General features: G+C 33.9%; 2 protein-coding genes across 2 annotated transcripts; one reads left to right on the top strand and one right to left on the bottom strand.

The window, feature by feature from the left end:
- The first annotated feature begins 4,342 nt into the window (after positions 1-4,342).
- LOC110894202 (NDR1/HIN1-like protein 13) lies at positions 4,343-5,062 on the top strand. Its single transcript, XM_022141391.2, has one exon. The coding sequence runs from the start codon at positions 4,343-4,345 to the stop codon at positions 5,060-5,062; it is 720 nt and encodes a 239-aa protein (XP_021997083.1).
- A 1,717-nt stretch (positions 5,063-6,779) lies between these two features.
- On the bottom strand, positions 6,780-14,987 carry LOC110892488. Its single transcript, XM_022139648.1, has 11 exons — positions 14,805-14,987; positions 14,625-14,696; positions 14,341-14,422; positions 11,763-11,801; positions 11,272-11,658; positions 10,929-11,177; positions 10,415-10,853; positions 9,669-10,306; positions 9,366-9,503; positions 8,056-9,273; positions 6,780-7,984 (listed from the first exon to the last, which is right to left on the bottom strand). The coding sequence occupies exons 1-11, from the start codon at positions 14,985-14,987 to the stop codon at positions 6,780-6,782; spliced, it is 4,650 nt and encodes a 1,549-aa protein (XP_021995340.1).
- Between the last annotated feature and the right edge of the window lie 3,339 nt (positions 14,988-18,326).

Raw genomic sequence — 18,326 nt, 5'->3', positions numbered from 1 at the left:
ACCTATTCCACGGGGTTTCCGCACATCAGGGGTGTGCTACGCTTTCTACCGGTGGTCGAGTAGTCGGCCTTTGGACATAGCTCCGAAAGGGTGGGTTTACATGTGGAAAGCAGTTAGCCGTTCAAAAAAAAAAGAGAATTGTATGATGCCATGATGGTCTTAGATCTGTGCTTGTGATTTTAAGGTGTTCACTATGGTGTTGTAAGTATTTGGAAGTGTGAAAATTAAGTGGGTTTTAGTTTATGGAATGGATTATAGGCCCAAAATGGAAGGTTTAGGGCTTTGGACCTTAAGTATTTACTATATGAAACCTTAATCTCAAATTCTAAAGAGAAGTTAGAAAGAGAAAGTGGAAGGTTTATGATATGCTTTGGTTCATTGTTTGCTCAAATTCTAGAGAGAAGTTAGAGAGAGCAAGTGGGTTTTTTGGAGAGAGAAAGTAAAGATCAAGAATCAAAGTTCAAGGAATTCATGATTTAAGGCTTGGAATATGTTTCGACTTGTTCTCTAATCATCTTAGCATTGATTTGTATGATCCAGGTAAGAATCATTCCAAACTTGAAGTTTAATGGGTTTTTGGGGTTTTAAGGTGAAACTTGGGTTTTCATAAAAAGTGGGATTTTTACGTGTTATAAGAGTAATGGATCATAGATTTTGTTGTATGGAAGTAAAATAGACATTTTGGATGTAAAAAGTTGTGTTTTGGGGATGAAAGCGGATCTGTTGGAGAAAAAAAAAGATAGAATTTGATGTCGCCTGTGAATGAATGAGTTGATGTCACGTCCTAACGCAGGTTTGGCAACACTGTGTTGATCAGCCTTGTCACTAGCTACTCTCGCTGACGACATTACCAAGAGCCACCTAGTGGACATCCATACTACATGGAGGTAACTGTCACTATCGTCACTCTCTACCGTCACTGTTGGGTGGCACTACTGGTGATAATGTACTGGCGTCACTGTCTGCCGGCACTATCAGGTGGCATTCTCGTGGAGATTAAGTGACGTTCGAGTTACTTTTGGTGCGATAGCACTCAGTTGTTAACAACAATCAAGTGAGTTCTAGATGCCCACTTTTATAGCTTAATTTTTTGGGGTGATATGCATGCAGCCTCAAAAGATATACAAACCAAAGTACTTGATTGATACTACGTGTTTAATATTAATAGATGATACCTGTTTAATATCATTGATTGATTGACAGTACATGTGTAATGATGATAAATTGGTAGTTGATGCTTATTTGAAGTTTAAAAGGGCAATTGAATGGTTATTTGAAAAATTGAAGAATTGACAGAAGATATTGATGTAATGATGAAATCTGTGAGCGCGACGCCGTAGTAGGTACTCGAGTTTTATACCGATGTAAGCCTATCTAGCAAGTTTAGGCAGTTAATGGTATAGTTTGATTGATAATTAGGCAGTTGATGGTATAGTTTGACTGATAATTAGGCAGTTGATGATATAGTTTGATTGATAAATTATGTGACTGATAGATGTTTATAAGGTCTTTTAATAATGTTTATAAGCTCACGGTTTTGTTAAAAACTAGGACTCACTCAGTATAACTCACTTTTATTATGTATGTCATGTAATTGATAAACGGTGGAATGAAAGTTGCTCCCCTCCCGAGCTGGCATCCTATGGATTTTAATTACTTAAAGCACATCATGTATTAAAGTTTTTAATGTAACGACAATTTACGTTTTTCACTGCAATTCAAATGATTTTACCGATTAAGAACTAAGTCTAAATATGCAAATCCTACTGTGAGGTCCCTGAGGTTGGGGTCTTACATTTATACTTATCACATTATTGTTGGGTTCTTACATGTGTACTTGTCACATTATTGTATTATGTAATTGTTTTTTAGTTTGATGACCATTGCAATAAGTTTTGATGTGTCATGTTTCACTTACCTTATAAAGGGCAATCATTACTAGGGTGTTCACGATTCGGTTTAAACTGTAAAACTGTCTAAGCCGGTCATCAGTTTTGTTTGCCGATCGTTTTTTAGTTTTCGGTTGGTCAATTTCAAAATTTTCAAACGAGGCTTGGTTGGCAGTTTACACTTAAAACCGGACCATTGGATAAAAAAAAACGTTAATAAAGGTTTGACCTAAAAACTGTCAAAACCGAACCATGACACACCTAATCATTACGATGATGCATTCAAAAATATAGGTTTGATGTACACACTTGAAGTTGTTTTTATAAAGATCGAAAAAATAACGGAACGAGCTTTGGAAAAAAATTAAACATAACAACGGAATAATGATACAATAATTCTTAATTTTTTTTACTCTTTTACATGCAATAACATGACTCATTGTGTAATTATGAAAACATAAATAAATAAATAAACAGTATACCAGTTATTCTATATTTCAGTGGTTAGACTATACCCGTAATGAGAGGGTTTCTAGCATTCTTACCCCCAAAAAACGCCCTAAAACGCCCCTAGACCGCCCCCTTAGCGTTTTTTTTTCAAAAAAAAAAAAATGCTTTTGCCGTTCTTTTTTCCACGCCTTTGTTCTAATTCTTTGGCCAATGACCGTTATTCATCTTTTTGTTTGGCCAATATCATTTTTGATGGTTTTTTTAATTTAAATTCTATTACACCCTTTTAACATAATACCCCACAATGCTCATATCCTCACTACACCTATTTTAGAAAAACGCCCTATAATGCCCAATTGCAGACGGAACTGCAACATGACGCAAAACACTCAAAGATGGGAACATTATTTGTGTATTCGACTACAAATGGTGTTATGAATAATTTCACAACTTAAGATTGTGGTAAAATAGAAACCTATGACAAGAAATAAGTTGTAAATTGTAATACATCATTGTATATGATCATATTCGATAATGATAGTTATGATGTAAATCAAACAAAACAATAATTTGTTTATAAGTTTAGGTGTATGATACCATCACTTTTAGAATTTGATTCCATTCATATGTATTAAAAAACAAAGTTTAATTATATTTGGTATACAGAGTGTATATTTTAGAAAAGGAGATAGTGCGATCCCACCTATACGAGGTGGGTATGATGTCTCAATAATACTATCTTTGTGAGATAATAAGGGTCAAAATTAACAAAAGTCAACTCTATACCCCTAAGCAAACCAATGTCCTTTGTATTTGGTGATAATTTTGTTTCATATTTCATCTTCAAGTTAACTAATTATCATTTATAATTATATATGATTGTAACTTACACAGTTATTGTTTAGTAGATAACTAACTAATAGGTAACTTTTATAGTAACTTTATTGTTTAGTATATAACTTTTTTTTTTCTTTTCTGAACGGCTAATTTCTTTAATCACCTATTGTTTGTGGGACTTGAACCCAAGACCTTCCCCTTCCTAACTTAGGTATTTTCAAAGGCTTTGTCTTTACTAATGGACCACCGTCACATTGGTAAAAAAAAAAAAAACTATGCTCTTGATATCCGTCAACAACTACCAGATGCGTTTTCATTTACATACACACTATGTATTATAATCGTCAACCATCTTCACTATTTCAACTTATATAATCAATACGAACTATTCTAGAAACAAACATATAAAAATCGATTCAGATGGCCAAAACTAAACCATTAAACCAACCGATAAAAGAAGTCAGTCCGGCAAACTCATCCAACCCAACCAGTTTGATTTATCATTTCTTAAAACCCTAGTTAGCAGTTTGGTCCAGAAACATATCAAAACTCGTAAAACCATACTATAAACACCTACACAAGGGCGAAACTTTATCCCGATCCCCACCGATTTTTCGCTCGTAGTGTTAAATTTACCGAAAATTTTCAAGAAAAAAAATTGTAGTGGAAAATATTGGATTTTTCAGAGTTCGACTCCCACCGATTTAGATTGTGAAAGTTCCGGTGAGTTTTCATTCAAGCTCCGTCACTACACCTGCATACTCAAATTTGCCGGTTCAATCACAAAATAAAAAAAAACGACCGACTCACCCGTTAATAGTCCAATCCATACAAACCAAACCAAACCAATAAAAAATACGATTTTAGGTTTAACCGGTCCAACCAACCGCTCCAGTCTAACAAAATTGACCATGACATAGGGACACGTTACTTGTAAAATAAAACACCTCACAAGTCCCAAATGATTACATCCGTATAATACACTTATTATTATTAAGTAGAGTAGAATACAAACATACAGCAAACCCTGTACACATCTTCTTCATCACCTCCACCATTAGTTACAGGCTTCCAATCACACTCTCTGTACACCATTATCAATATTCAACAGCAAATTCACTAACAAATCTCCAAATCACACATCAAAACACCTTCAATTCAATCCAATGGCTGACAAAATCCACCCTTCGTCCAAACAATTCACCGGAAAACCTAACCCTAACTTTCCGGCGAGTAAACCTCGTCCAGTCTACCGTCCTCAAGCCCTCCGCAACCGCCGGAGCTGCTGCTGCCGTTTCTGCCTCTGGATCACCGTCCTTCTCCTCGTTCTAATCCTCATCGCCGCCGCAGCCGGCGGTGCGTTCTACGTACTCTACCGTCCACACCGGCCGTCGTTCGCCGTTACATCGCTTCAGGTCGTTCAATTTAACCTAACGTCATCGAATCAGCTAAACACGAAGTTTAACTTCACCGTAACCGCCCGAAACCCTAACAAGAAGATAACGTTCGGATTTGATTCGGTTTCGGTTGCGATTGACTCGAACGGAGTGGATGTCGGTCACGGATTGATTCCGGCGTTCGTGATGCCGAAGAAGAATGTTACGAGGTTGAGGACGGTTGTGGCGGCGAACGGGCGGAGTGTGGAGGATAGTAGCGGTTTGAAATCGGATTTGAAAAGTAAGAAGAGTGTTCCGGTGGTGATTCGGCTTGATACCAAGGTTAAGGTGAAGGTCGGAAGCTTGAAGACGAAGAAGGTGCCGATTCGGGTTGTTTGTAAAGGGGTTCGGGTTACGCCACCCGTTGGTAAAGCGGTGACTACTGCGAGTAGTGATGACGTGGAGTGTGAGGTGGATGTTCGGATTAAGATTTGGAAATGGACTATTTGAGTTTAACAAGAGGTGTGACTTTACTTGATTATGAATTTTGTTGGTTACGTAAAATTTGATGTGTTTATTCATTTGATAGATGTTTGATATATTCATATATGATTTTACTTATATATCTATGAATATTTGTATAAATTTTCATGTATTTATCTTATATTTTTATGAAAATATATTAAAGAATTTGTAGCCTGGCAATACCAAGATCTATGAAAAGTAGATTTAGATTTCCGGAATCGTGCAAGTTAAACAGTAAAAAAAGATTTTATTTGTAACTTTACACGATATTACACCTTCAAAGAACGGCTCAAATTCTCAATAAGGGCTTTTCACATATGCAACCATTAGGGGTGTAAACGATCCGAACCAAGCCGAGCCAGCCTAGGCTTGAGCTCGGGCTCGAAGAAAAACGGACCGAGCCAGCTCGGCTCAAAAAATTGTAACGAGTTGATTATATAGGCTCGAGCTCGGCTCGAAAAAATCTCGAGCCAGCTCGAAGCTCGTTAAACTAGCTCAAAAATTTGTGTAATTTTACTTTAAATAAATGGGTAAGTTACACTTTTCGTCCTTTATGTTTGTATCGGATTGCAATGAATGCCCCTTAACTTCAATAATTACAGTCACAGTTATTTATTTGTAAAACCCGTTACAGCCTAAGTCCTTTGGCCCTAACATGGTTAAAAATTTTAGTTAAGGCATGTGCCTTGCACATGAGGATATGTTAGTAATTTTACTAGTATATTTTAAATATATATTAAAAACAAATATAAATCAGATTTTAAAAATAAAATAATATATATAAAAACAATCTCTCTCAGCTCTCCTCCCCCTGTCTCCAACCAACCTCCACCCCCACCAACAAATCCACCGCCACCGCCACCACCATCACCAAAATTCGCCCCCATCACCACCACCACCAAATCCCCAAAACAAAACTGAAGCCGTCATAGTTCCCCAACGATTAAAAAAATTCACAATTGTTCTGTTGAGAATAAAAAAATAAAGAAATCTGATCTTCAATCGAGTCATTGTTCTTTAGTTTGAAGGTAAACTATTTCGTTCTGCTTCTGCCTTGCCTTCAGTAGCTGTGAGCCTGGTTTCAATTTTATAATCATTATTATATGTATATACTAGGTTATCACCCGGGAAATGCTTCCCGGGCTGGAGAAAGTTATTAATATACTTATTATTTATAAGCAACACATACTGAAAATCATAAAAAATAACTGCCATGTTAATGGAATAAAAAAGCAACAGTTTACATTATAAGCTACCAAAGACTTCTTTATAGACGACATTAGACGTCTTATTTGTTGGTTTTCCATCGGCATCAAATATCAATATTTTAACTCCTTCTCTGGTCTTGACCCTTGATAATGCAACGTACAACTGACCATGAGTGAACACAGGATCTTTCAAATACAGACCAACTTTTGATAAGGATTGTCCTTGACTCTTGTTAATTGTCATGGCAAAACAAACTGATAAAGGAAATTGTCTTCGTTGGAATTCGAATGGTATTTTTTTGTCTGACGGAATCATATTAAGTCTTGGAATAAAAACTCTTGTGCCGATATTACCGCCAGATATCACTTCAGCTTCTATTACCCGTTTGCCTAGAAAAGTAATTTTTAGCCTTGTACCGTTACATAAACCTTTTTGTTGATCGATGTTTCGGAGAAGCATGACAGGAACACCAACTTTAAGAACTAATCTATGATTACAAGCCAGAAATCTTAAGAGCATTCAAGTTCTCTGTTGAGTATAAACCTTCTTGAAATGAATCAAGCATTTGTTCAGTTTGACATATGCTATCGGAACTCAAATACTCTTTAACATCACCTGGAAATAACGAAAGCAATCGATCGTTAATTTCATGAACTACGTCATTTTTTGGTGCTAGAATTGCTCGCTCAGAAAAAAAACCAGGATTTCGAAATTGTTCCATAATTGAAGGGTAGACGAAGTCAATTAAGCTTTGTATTGGATCAGAATTATCGGTGACTAATAGATCATCTGGTATCTGAATAATTGCTTCACCATCATTATCATCTCCCAACTTACCTTCACCAATATCAAGCAGCCATTTCGCAAAATCCCTGATAGAGTCCATATCAGAACTTTCAGCTCCAATTGTTAGGCGCATGTTTTTAGTCAACCTTAACAGTTTGCACTTTGACCATATATATGAAGAGCTTAAAGAAGCACAAACTATTTGTTGTCTAGTACCATTAGGAATAACTGGTAGGATTTGTCTAAAGTCACCGCCGAATACAAAAACTTTCCCTCCAAACGGAACATCAGAACGAATACTCCTACCGTCAGAAAATACGTCAAACATCGTCCTTTCTAAAGCTTCAAAGGCATGTTTATGGACCATCGGTGCTTCGTCCCATATGATCAATTGAGTTTCCTTTAATAATTTTGCGATATCACTATTTGGCTTAATATGACACATGGAATCTTCAGTGAGATTAATTGGGATATGGAAGCGAGAATGGGCTGTCCTTCCACGAGAAAGTAATAACGAAGCAATGCCACTTGAAGCAACATTTAAACCTATCTCACCTCTACATCGAACTGCTGAAGACAAAGTCTTCCATAAAAACGTTTTTCCAGTTCCACCGTAACCATAGACGAAAAATAACCCTCCTTTACGGCTTGCAACTACTGCCATTATTTCGTCAAAAACATATCGTTGTTCATCTGTCAAACATTGATGCAAATTATTAAACTCAGCTTGTACTTGATCTACGTCATGTGATAGCTCTTCATTGATTAGACGATTAGTAGCATCACGTAACGAATCATCATCAGGGAAAGGCATCGTGTTAAATCCTCGTAACGACGAACCATTCGAAAGTAAATATTTTTCAATCTCCAACAAAGTAAGGTTTTTAATTTGATGTTCAGGAAGAAGTAAACCTAAAAAAAATTAATTGTTATTAATAATCAAACGGAAAAGTAGAACGTAAAATAGAAAGACAGCTAAGAACTTTGAATATTTGTTTCTTTTTGACGTCTGTATAAAATATCATCTGCTAAGTATTTCCACGTGTTCTCCCACACAAACTCTGGCCGTGAAAGTGTATTTGACAACAGCAAGGTAGCAAATAACGCTCGGAGATACCCTGCATGTCCTTCAAAACTTGTTTCTTTAATGGCCTCAACATATTCATTGTCATCATCTAAGAGCCCCATTGCGTAGCAAGCATCTCTAAAAGTCGGGAATAACTGACCATTAATAGTACGTATTTCCTCAAAGGATCTGGGACCTCTAACTTTATTCAGAAGTATCCTCAAAAAATAAGGTTCGCCTAATGCAGGAGACACAGAATGTATACGACCAACAGTTTGGTACGTCTTACGTACCTGCCAAGATCTATCTTGAGGTTTCCAAACAAATTTGGAAGGAAAATCGACATAAGTCAACTTTCTAGCATTTTCATTTGACTCGTTTAATTTCATCCATTCAACAAATATTGAAGAAGCAACAGAAGGCTTGCTTAACACATTATCAATATCGTCATCCGCACCATACACAACATTCTGTTGACCCGGCATATGAAAGGGAAGCCTCATAACTGCAGGATACCTATAATGAACCTCGTTTGAGAATATTCTCCATGATGCCTCACAAGCTGAAATATATCTGCAATCATAATATTCCTTGATCTCATCTCTTGGCTTATCCTTAATGGTTGGATTTGAAACACCAGAAACAACCGCAGTAGCCATATCAGGGCCTTTATTAATGTACTTGAACAAATATTTAACTGAACTAGATTGATTACACCATTCTACATTGATGTGTGCTTGATATCTTTTTAGAAGCCTTTTGTTATATGGAACAATGCTTCTGTTGTCCAAACTAACACCAGATTTTATAACTGTGTGACCGGAATCTCGTCTTCGGTATACAGGGAAACCACTTGAATCAACAGTTGTATGTGGTGAAAATTTATTTGGAAAGTTTTTTGAACATCTTTTATCAACCATGCAAGGACAATTCAAATTAGCATTTCCACATGGACCGTGAATCATATAATCACTTACCAAGGAATAAAGTTCTGGATCTTCATTTTTATCAGGAATCTCAGCGGATATGAATGGATCTATGTGATCTACAGTAGGAAGTTTGTGATCGACATTCATAAATAAGCATATATGTGCATGAGGAAGACCACGCTTCTGGAATTCTACCGTATAAACAACTAAAAAAATAAAAAACACATATTGAGTACTTTATAAAAGTAATTGCAAATTATAAACGAAAAAAAGAAATGTAAAAAATAAACTAACATACCAGCATTAATCTCACCGAGATAATTGGAATCCTTCAAATCTTTGAGTATGGAATCAAGCTTAATTTTAAACAATCGACACAATATGTGAGGCCTGTCTTCAGCTTTGATGGTGGAATCTTTTAGAAATCTCTTTACTTCTGGCCATTTTGGATTACAAGTTATAGTTATGAAGAAATCTGGATACCCGAACGACTTACATAAGGCCATTGCATCAAGGTAGTTTTGTTGCATGAATCTTGCACCTCCAGTAAATGAAGAAGGTAGTATAACAGCCTTTCCAGTGTCTTTTAAAGTTTATTTACCTTTAGCTTTATGCTTCTGAAGATTTTCAAATGTCTCAGATCGAAGTTTTGTTTGTTGTCTCCGAATGAAATGTAGTCTCTCGCTCTCGATCATAGTATATGCATCAACCAAAAATTGTTGCAACAACCTTCTTCCATTAAGAATTAAGGAAAAACCATAATTTCTATCTTGGATCCTATATGCAATAAATTCTCTCATGGTGCACTTTGGCTTTATTTTCTTTTGTGTCGCAATGAAATCTCTATGGGGAATATCAATTCTATATCCATCATCACCATATGGGAATAGCAACGGATATTGCAAAGCAAGATATGATGGATGTAATTCACTAATACGCTGGAGCATTCCAGACTGAGTCTCCACAAGAATATCACGATGATCTATAGCTTTATCTATGTCTCCGACAACCAAAGCAGCAATTTCAGACGTGGTTGGTAAGTTATATATTCTGTCATCTTTTTCTCTTTTATACATAAGACGGAGTTTAAGGTTGGCCTCTGGTGATTCGTGAAAATGGTCTCTGACCATCCTATATGTCTTAACCAACATATTTTCTGAATCTAATAAATTCCTCAAATATTGTATCATTTCAACATCAAGCTCTTTATCATTAGAGGACGAAGGTTTGCGTGTTTTCCTGACAAAATATAAATAAACAACATAAAGTTAATATAGCATAATAATAGAACATCGTTTTTTATAAATAAATTTAAGTAAAAAAGATGGTGCTTATAATGAATCATACCTGAATAATGTCTGTCTGTTTGTTATTTCATTTTCAGTGTCATATATGTATAGCTGACAAAACCGAGGTTGATTTCCATTAGAAGGTTTAAGACTACCGATGCAATGATAGTTTTGGCCACTTATACGATATATAAATGGAGCGTTGCCCTTGTTAATAGTAGAATCAACCTTTCCACCCATAGATGTAAAAGAGAACATAGAGTTGTATCGTCTAATATTCTTCTGGAAAAACTTGCTTTTTTCATTTGTGGAAGAAAACAAATTTTGATAAGACGGATGCGCATCCTTTAAAGGCGGTAGCTCAACTTTACCATACCCACAACACATACCATAACACATCTTATTAATAGTTATTCGACCTTTTCCACCTTCTGATGTCCATAACTTTGCACTACAGATTTGGCATGTAAGAACTTGGTCACCATGGTCCAAATAATCTAATAAAAAATATTAATGGTTATATTGCAGTTTCAGTATAATATATCACATAAAAAGATGAAATAGAATTAAACCTTTAGATACCCCTTTATAAGGGTCGTCCACTCTAACTAAAACAACATCATCTTCATCAGAATCCAAATTGACCATAGGTATAGGAGTGGTATCACGTTTCTTGTGCTCAAGCTTACGTTTACCAGAAGACAACCTTGTAATTGTAGAAGTAGTACCAAATACCACTTGATTGTTACTAATATTGATGCGAGGAGAAATGGAATATCGACGATTTTCATTTGACGGTGTGGATTTGGTTCTGGAGTTATCTAAAGGTTACATAATTTATCATAAATGTTAGTATAGGCATCTTGTTTAGTAAAATATAATGGAAAAGTAAGACAACAGAAACATAAGACATACCTGTTATGGTTGAAACTAATGAACTTGTATGATTTATACTTCTATGAGGAGAAAAGGAGTATATGTTGCGATCAATATTATTAGAAGACTGCAGCGAACTTATGTTCTCAGGAAATATGTTAGGAACATTTGTTGTTGATGATGATGATTTCTTTGATCTCTTGTTATTATTAGAAAACTGTAGCGAACTTATGTTCTCAGGCAATATGTTAGGAACATTTGTTGATAATGACGATTTCTTTGATCTCTTGTTATTATTAGAAGACTGCAGCGAACTTATGTTCTCAGGCAATATGTTAGGAACATTTATTGATGATGACGATTTCTTTGATCTCTTGTCATCAAGTATTATTTTTCGAAGCTTACATCTTTCAGCAGGTGAATCAACTTAATAATTAAAAAGGTAGAATACGTAAGAAACATAAGAATTAGTAGCATTCGAAACATAAAATGTAAAAATTATAGTTTTAATTAGATTTAACAGCATTTACCATTTGAGATATCTGAAAGAGGAGTTCTGATAATAGGACCTAAAAAACACAAATATGAATACAGATTTAATATAAAAAATGCATCATTTGTGGTTAGGTAAATGAAAACTGAATAACTTAGTATGTCACTTACTGTTAAATATTTGTTGTAATGAATTCTGATCCTTTAAAGATGAACGCGAGTTATATGATCTTTTTGACATAGTATATGTGAATAATCACAACTTCATTAACAACAACCACAAAGAAAATTATTAGAAAACAAAATTGTTCATATTAAAATTGTAGAATAGCTAAAGGAAATGGAATTGGTGATAATTACATCTTGTATGTAACATGCACTAATGATGAATACATATAGAATTACCTTCAAAAATCTAGATACGGATGAACTGGAACATAAAGAATTGAAATGTGTGTATGAATGTCTTTGAAAGTGAGAAGTTGTCTCTTTTGAATTTCATTAAATATTATGCATAACAAATATTCTAATGCAAAATGAGAGGCTTAAATAAGGTCTTTTATATATTTTGCATTAATTGAGATTATCTATTAAATTTGCTGAATTGATTTTCGGTTATATTCAGTTATATAATTTCTAAATTTAGTTTAAAGGTTCCATTTATACATAGTCACAAATATTACAATATCAAGTTCAGAAATGTGAATTTTAAAGCATTCAGTATAAATAAAAAGATTATAAAGGAAAACACCAAAACTTCAATTATAAAAATTAGAATCGAGTCTAATACATAAAACAAAGTTTAAATTCAAAACTTTAAACTCGTGTGACTAAATGATGTGTGAAAATGCAACATATAAATTACATCAATTAAAGCATAAAACTAACCCTTTTTAAGTACTAATGTTGGAAAAAGAGTGTTTTTGTCTTCCTTTTGTATTTTCAGGATGAAATGAGCTCAAAATCACAAAAGAAGCAAAAAGATAACTAATTCTAGCATAAATACAAGAAAAGGAACAAAAGTAGACTGCCCGGACCCTCAACGGCACCTCCCAAGGCAAAGAAGAGAAAACAGAAAACTGAACACGCCCCGTGTCCAGCGAACACGGGGCCGTGCCCAGGAAGCAGCAGAAAAGACAAACCAGTAGAAGCTTCCATTGCCCACCACGGGGCCGTGTCCAGCGGGCACGGGGGCGTGGTGAAAGTACAGCAGGCGCATTAATTGTAATTGCGAATTACAATTAATGAAGAGAGAGAATGTCAGACGGGTACGGGGGCGTGTCCAGCGGACACGGGGCCGTGCCCAGCCTTCTGTTCAGCCTATAAATAGGGGTGCTTGGTTTCATTCCATTTCATCCCTTGGCACACCACCTCTCTCACACTTCATCCACCACCCACCACCACCATAACACCATCATCCACCACCATCATCCATTGTCCATCGTAGAGTGTGTGAGTCGTCTCGGGATCCAAGATTGATAGTAAGAGTTCTTGACAATCAAGGCCATGTTTGCCTAAGTCTCTTACATCACTTGGTGAAGACAAGTGTTTAGTATAATAATTTTTATTTTGAATCTTTTGCACTTTTTATTTGGTTTTGTATTAATGACTTTAATAACTAGTTACTTATGTTGAAGGTGATCTTTCCTTATCGTTTGTCCGTGGTGTCTTGGCGTTATTTTACTGTCTATATAAAATAAAAGATTTTCACCATTCATATCTCCACGGTCTATATGGAGGTATGTTGGCTACCTGGTCGGGGGTTAAGGGAACGGTTTGGTAAGGGTCTTGCCCTTGTTCAGCGTTTAGAGGTCCTGCTTGGGACCTGGGTCAAATTTAGTAGGATCTCCTTCAATGCCCATAGGTATTGGATGGCGGGGATCCAAACTCTTTGACCCCCTCATAAGTTAACTACTATTAATACTATAACCCGGCTATTTAGGACTGTATCCCTGCTGACTCAGACTACTTAGCCGAGGGTAACGTCACCGCCGAAAGCGGGGCCTACCACAATTTGCATTAATAACTTAATTCATTATCTTTCAATAATCCGACCCTTTAGGATTGTATCCTTGCTGACTCAAACTACTGGGTTGAGGGTAACGTCGCCTTCAAAAGAGGGGCCTACTACAATAACTAAGATAATCTCTTAAACAAGTGCAAAAGTGCAAAAATAATCAAAGGTTATACTAATACACGTGTCGGATCCAAGTGATTCATCTTGTCTATCTGTTTTTATTTTATTTTATTTTTCAGCATTTAGTTAGTTTTTATTTTTCTTAGTTTAAAACATTTTTCTCACTTTTTGATTTGATTAGACGTTGAGGATAAACCGGTATTAAAAGCTCTTGTGTCCTTGGACGACCTCGGTATCTTACCAACACTATACTACGTCCACGATGGGTGCACTTGCCCATATGTGTCTTTAGTGTTAGTGAATATCGTGTTTTATAAATTTAAAACTTGGCTAAAAGTGTAAAAAGAGGCTTAAATATACATCTAAATTATATTACACTACACACGCATCACTAAACAAAAATATAAAATAAATTCTTAATTAGTAACTCTGTAGACTTCAATGAAAATCTTTCCCATTTTTTTCTTCATCAATCTTACGCTTTGTAGAACAACTCGGAAATGCTGGATCAACGTCGTACAGCTCATACAGATTACGTTTACCTTTTGCGATATTCTCCTCCTGTAAATGCAAAATATTTTTTATTAGTTACTTAAATATTTAACAATTTACTATAATAAGTAATAATATGTATTGCTCATAAGCAATATTTTTACCTGTTTAGTCAAAAGGCTCTTTTTAACATGGGAAATAACAGAATAATCGCTGCTTAACGCAGTGATATCATATACTTCATCAAATTTTCGATATTTTCATGGGTAACTTGAATCTTATAAGCAAACAACTTCCCAACCAAAGATTTAATCTCCTTTGGAAATGTTGAATATTCATCAATCTGTTAATATTTTACAAATGTTAAAATAAAGATTATAGAATAAAAGTATTATAAACTGAAAATATACCGATTCATTATCTTTTAGCAATTCAGCAGCAGATCATGTACAACTTGATCATGAAATAATATAAGATGAGTTGAATCAGTATCGTCCTCAACTTCAATTTTGATCTTAAATTTCGGAAGAGGTTTTATGATGTGTTCAAAACATTCATAGTTAGAGCAGTCATAAACTTCATATTTCTTAGAATCAAAAGAACCATCAAGTGGAAGATATTCCTCAATCTCCATAGTAGCCTCATGCAAACACGTTGGACATGTCATGTAGTACCAACCAAAACCAGTAAATATGTTCTTGATGATACCGAATATGATAAGAGACTTTGGCTAAAAAAATTGCAAAATAAAATAAATAGTTAAAATAAATAATTGAAAAGTTTAACGGAAAATTAATTACACATACCTTAGTTGTCTCCCATAAAACATCAATGCTACTGAAAGATGCATTGTTAAAAAACTCAGAAGAGACATCATGAGATTTTGAAAATATGATTGTTTGAAAATAAAAGCCAAAATTCAATTTGAGATAATAGGTTTAATGTAAAACCGGTTGTATTTATAAGGTTACAAAATTCGTTAAGTTTGAAAAAGATTATGAAATAACAAATATAATAAGTAATAATATTTGGAAAGATTTGAATTGCTAAAATATAATGGAAATTCCAATACTTTAATTATATGAATTATTAAAAAAAATTAGATTGTCTTTAATACGGAAAGTAATTAAAATCGTTTATATTTAATATCTAAATAATTCAATTGTTAAAATAAATAATATATATTTTTTTCTTATTTGTATATTAAATAAAGAAAAGATAAATAATAAAAAATGTTAACAAAACAAATTATTACGTAGCCGTTGCTTATTAATAAACGTCACTTCAATACCTTGTTTCAATGAAATACCATCATTACCTTTAATTAATCAATTCTATCAAAATTCAAAAAAGACTATTATCACTTCAACAACAACAAACACCATCGGTTAGGGTTTTCAAGTTCCTTTCTTACATAATCTTGTAGACAATCAAAGTGTACAGAAGAAAGATTGGTGTATAATTTCAAAGAAAAGGTAAGATTCGTATCTTCATTTTTGTTAATCGGTTAGTATTTTTTGGATCATACATTGATTTATTTAGATATTTAAGTATAGATTTGATAGAGAATGAACAGGAAATCGATTAAAACAGAAATTCAGTAGTAATTATAGATTGCATGTTAAGAATATCATGGATTTAGAGTGTTAACAAACTTGATAGATGCTATAACTCATAAAAGGAATAAATTTATACTTAAGGAACGAAGGCAATGGTTAAATTAATTAATTATTTTCTAAAATTATGTAAATATTATATCTGTATGTTAAACATATAGCTACTGGGAATATGGAAGTAAATAAAGAATGGGTAACAAATAACTTTTTCTTTTTACAAATAATCATAACATTAAAAATTATGAATTTTAGTCAGAATTAGATGTTTGGATCAATTATGCAAATTTAATGTGTTTTTTATGATTCTTAATAAAACTTTATAATAACTTATTTAACCATAAAAAATATGAACTCCAAATAATAAGTATTATGCAATGCAGTGTACAAAATGGTTCTATGGTTTGTTCAACTGATGGAAGATCCTAAAGAGCTTTCGTTGGTATGTGTACTTTCCGTTTCTAAGTTGATCAAATATAAGGTTATCACAGTATGAATTATTTAAATATGTTACTTTGTACCTAATACAAGCCGTATAATGTAGATGGTACCTGTTGCATTTGTTAAAAAAAATGGGGCAATGACTGGCAACATATGAACATAGAGGTTCGTCATGAAGACGGTAGACATTGGATGGTAAGACTTAGACACATGGATGATCTACCAGTATTAACAGATGGTTGGAGGGTTGTTGTTAATAATCTTCATTTGTTAAAAAACACATGGCTGTTATTTAGAAGCATCGGGGAAAAAGTGTTGGAGGTTTATCCTTTCATAAACAATGTGCATGGTGAATCATACATAACAAAGAACAACTACACAAAACTGGGTCTTACGGTAAGCATAATGTTTGATAGTAAATTAAATGTGAACATTGTAGACACTTGAAATGTAATACATATTTAGTAATTATCATTATTAATATGTTTTAACAACTTGCAGGTAATTCCAGATGAATTTATTAACATGTTCTACAGAAACCACGAGCTAAACGGCAGTTACCAAGTATTTGCAGGTGGTAAGTACTAGGATCTAATGGCAGCTAAACTACATGTTACTTATGCTTTTAAGGATGGATGGCCAAAACTGTGTGAAAGTTTGAACATATGTGATGGTGACACACTGGTATTCGATAAGATTGGTAATGTGATATTTCATCTGAGGGCATTCAGGAATGGAATCGAAGTTGGATTGGGTATTCAAAAAGAAGCAGTAGAGAGCGATTTCTGTGAAATAATATCTCAATCAACATATCAACGAAATGCTTATTATGTAAATATCTTCCAGTTTAAAAAAAAGGTTTATCAAATAAATTTGATTAGTAATATTTATAAATTTTATTTACAGAACTTTCTTGAATCTGATAATGGAACGGATACAAGTGGAGATACGTTGATGAGTGAGGTAGTGTGTTATACTTTGTATTTTTTTAATATAACTTTTATTAATGAACTAATGTAGTTTTTTATTTTATGTTTTTTATATAAATTAAAATTGAATAAAATTTTAATATCAGGTTAAAGACATTGGAAGTGAAACTGAGAAGATGTTGAATACAAAAAAAGGAGTTCAAGGTATTGACAAGGTAATAATCACTTAATATAAATAGAAACAGCATTCAATATGATTAGTATGTATTTGATTTACAAATTTATATGTTTAAAATATATACTAAATAGATTGAAAAGAAACGCAAAAAGGTTGCACAAGTTGTTGTTTCAACATCAAAAAAGGGAAAGGAAATTGAAGAAACTCCAGAAGTGCTCAAACCAGATGTTTCAAGCTGTCGTAGATCATCAAAAAAAAGAGAGGTAACAATTGATTTATTTAGTGATTGCTATAGAACCAAAATTAGAATTATTTATTGGTTATTATTGATTATTGATATTAGACTTCAAATGTTGTTAACTACTATAATAAGGTATCGAAAGTTGGAGAAGAAAGCCAAACCAGACAACATAGTGGAAAACGAAAGACGGCTGCAATTGATCAAGAAAATTATGAGTTTACAAAAAAAGGAGAAAATAGATTGGTATGATAATTTGTATAATGAGTTGTAGTTAAATAATGTATAAATTATAGGGTAAATTATAATAATATAATGTAACATATTTTATGTAGAGGCTTCCTGTTGAAGTAGCGAGGAGATCTGGTCTTACAAAGAAGCTTCATGCATTGAAGATTAAAACTCTAGATGGAAAAATAATGGAGAACGAAGTGGAAACCGAAAAAAATGGTGACATACCGCGTTACAAAATGGTCAATTGGGGTAACTTTATGTCAGCAAATAGTTTGAAGAATGGTGACATTCTTCACTTCAACTTTGTTACCTCAACACAGGTGATGGAGTTAACAAATGT

This window comes from Helianthus annuus, chromosome 12 (genome assembly GCF_002127325.2).
Source record: "Helianthus annuus cultivar XRQ/B chromosome 12, HanXRQr2.0-SUNRISE, whole genome shotgun sequence".
Classification (NCBI taxonomy): domain Eukaryota; kingdom Viridiplantae; phylum Streptophyta; class Magnoliopsida; order Asterales; family Asteraceae; genus Helianthus; species Helianthus annuus.
The sequence above is the reverse complement of the archived record's forward strand: the minus strand, read 5'-3'. Positions and strand labels throughout refer to the sequence as shown.